At 42.6% G+C, this 1,970-nt stretch overlaps 1 protein-coding gene across 1 annotated transcript in view; it reads right to left on the bottom strand.

Moving 5' to 3' along the window:
* LOC106813645 (unconventional myosin-XVIIIa-like) overlaps nucleotides 1-1,409 on the bottom strand; it is a gene marked incomplete at its 5' end in the record, with an annotated part of 12,748 nt that extends 11,339 nt beyond the window's left edge. The window contains 2 exons of the mRNA XM_014817837.1: nucleotides 393-411; nucleotides 1,205-1,409. Coding sequence (XP_014673323.1) covers nucleotides 393-411; nucleotides 1,205-1,409 — 224 coding nt within the window. The remainder of the gene's footprint in view (nucleotides 1-392; nucleotides 412-1,204) is intronic.
* Between the last annotated feature and the right edge of the window lie 561 nt (nucleotides 1,410-1,970).

The raw sequence follows: 1,970 nt of genomic DNA, 5'->3' as shown, positions 1-1,970 counted from the left end.
CTCTCTCTCTCTCTCTCTCTCTCTCTCTCTCTCTCTCTCTCTCTCTCTCTCTCTCTCTCTCTCTCTCTCCTCTCTCTCTCTCTCTCTCTCTCTCTCTCTCTCTTCTCTTCTCTCTCTCTCACTCTCTCCTTTCTCTCTCTCCTCCCTCCTCTCTCTCTCTCTCTCTCTCTCTCTCGCGCGCGCGCTCTCTCTCTAAACCCTCTATCTTTCTCTCCCCCTCTATGTATCTATCTCACGACCCAGGTCTAGCCGAGTGCCCTGCTCCAAAGGAAAAATAAGGCACGCAGCGATGTATAAAGAAATAGGATGTATTTTTACAGCTGCTGCTGCTGTTGCTGCTGTTGCTGTGGCGACGGCGGTGGTGGTAGTGGTGGAGGTAGAAGTGGTGTAACCTGTAACTTTGCCAGGCGTCTGTAACCGATACAACCATCGGCAACACCACGCAGGGACGCAGAGAACAAGTATCATCAGGAGTGTATTATTAGTTCCTGATAATATAGGCCTAGATATCTATGTATGTGTACTGTCTATAACTCCTCCTTCCCCCAGCAATGCGCTATAACCATAGTAACATGTAAACACGTCTTTCTGTCCAATATTGCCGAATTATTTCAGTTTTTGTTGGATCTTTATTTGATTTTCTCTTCATGATATTTGGCGCGGTATGCGTGCTGGGTGTTGTAGGGTAGGGTGGCCTATTTTGCTCGGGTTATGTTGACAGTATCGCCGTTTATGCCGTTATACGACGCACTAAATTAGAAGGGCTTCATCGGAAACATGTGTAGGTGGTGTGTTTCTATAGCGCAGCTGTGGGTTCATGGCTGGACAAGGCCCTAAGACGTTATTCACTTTCAGTATACGCGACAGGGGCTTATCCCGGATTTATTCACGGATTTTCAGATTTTTAGACTTCGGCATCACAAAGTGTTCCCATGAATTCCAAATCAGAGAATCTCGCACAGAGTTACAACATAAACTATTATAACACATATATTTTTATTGTTAAATATATGTATATATATATAGGCTAACAATAATACTAATATAGCAATAAAAATTATATCACTATGTTTGTGCTATATTTTTGCTGATATTATATTATTATAATAATTATTATTATAATTATTATTATCATTATTATTACTATTGTTATTATTATTATAACTATAATAATAATAACTATAAGTATAAAAAACACATGAACCTTTTCTGCTTGCGTTGCATGTTGTTGTTCTGTTGCATTTGTTTCTCTAATTCATTGCGCATGTCTTCTAGCTCTTCCTGCACTTTCTGTGTCTTATTCCTGACCTTCTGCAGAGCGTTCTTATGTGTCTCCCCATCTGCCTCCTTTTCTACCAGCTGCAGGGCTCGTATCGCGTTGTAAGGGTATGGTATCGTAAAGTATCGGGCTACGATTTAAGCGGAACTACGATAACAATCTAGCGATGCGTCTCTGACGAGCTAACTACTGGCTTTTATCGTCTACCTCCACGGTGCGTATAAAATGTCAATAACCATACGATCTTCATAATTAATTCATCATTGGTCTTCATTCATAGCGGGATGGATGGATTGACTTTTACAGATACGAACAGGAGATCATTAAGGCTTATGAGGACGTAAAACAGGAGCAGGTGGAGAGGGAGAAGTTACTGCGCGAGCAAGAGCAGTGGGGAGCCGAGAGACATCGCTTCAAAACGGAAATAGAGGTAGATCGCAGAAATCTCTATGTAGCATGAGCGAGAGAGAGAGAGATGGAAGTAACGAATGAGAGAGTGAGTGTGAGTAAGGAGGAGGTCGAGAGAGATAGAGCGAGAAAGAAATGGGACGAGAGGAAGGGCGAGGGACAGAGAGCGAGAAGCAGCGATGATTAGAGAGAGAGAAAGAGATAGATAGAGAGAGAGAGAGAGAGATAGAGAGAGAGCGAGAGAGAGATAGAGAGAGAGAGAGAGAGAAGAGAGAGAGAGAGA

The sequence above is a fragment of the Priapulus caudatus genome, unplaced genomic scaffold, assembly GCF_000485595.1.
Source record: "Priapulus caudatus unplaced genomic scaffold, Priapulus_caudatus-5.0.1 Scaffold804, whole genome shotgun sequence".
NCBI classification, from domain to species: Eukaryota; Metazoa; Priapulida; class Priapulimorpha; order Priapulimorphida; family Priapulidae; genus Priapulus; species Priapulus caudatus.
The sequence above is the reverse complement of the archived record's forward strand: the minus strand, read 5'-3'. Positions and strand labels throughout refer to the sequence as shown.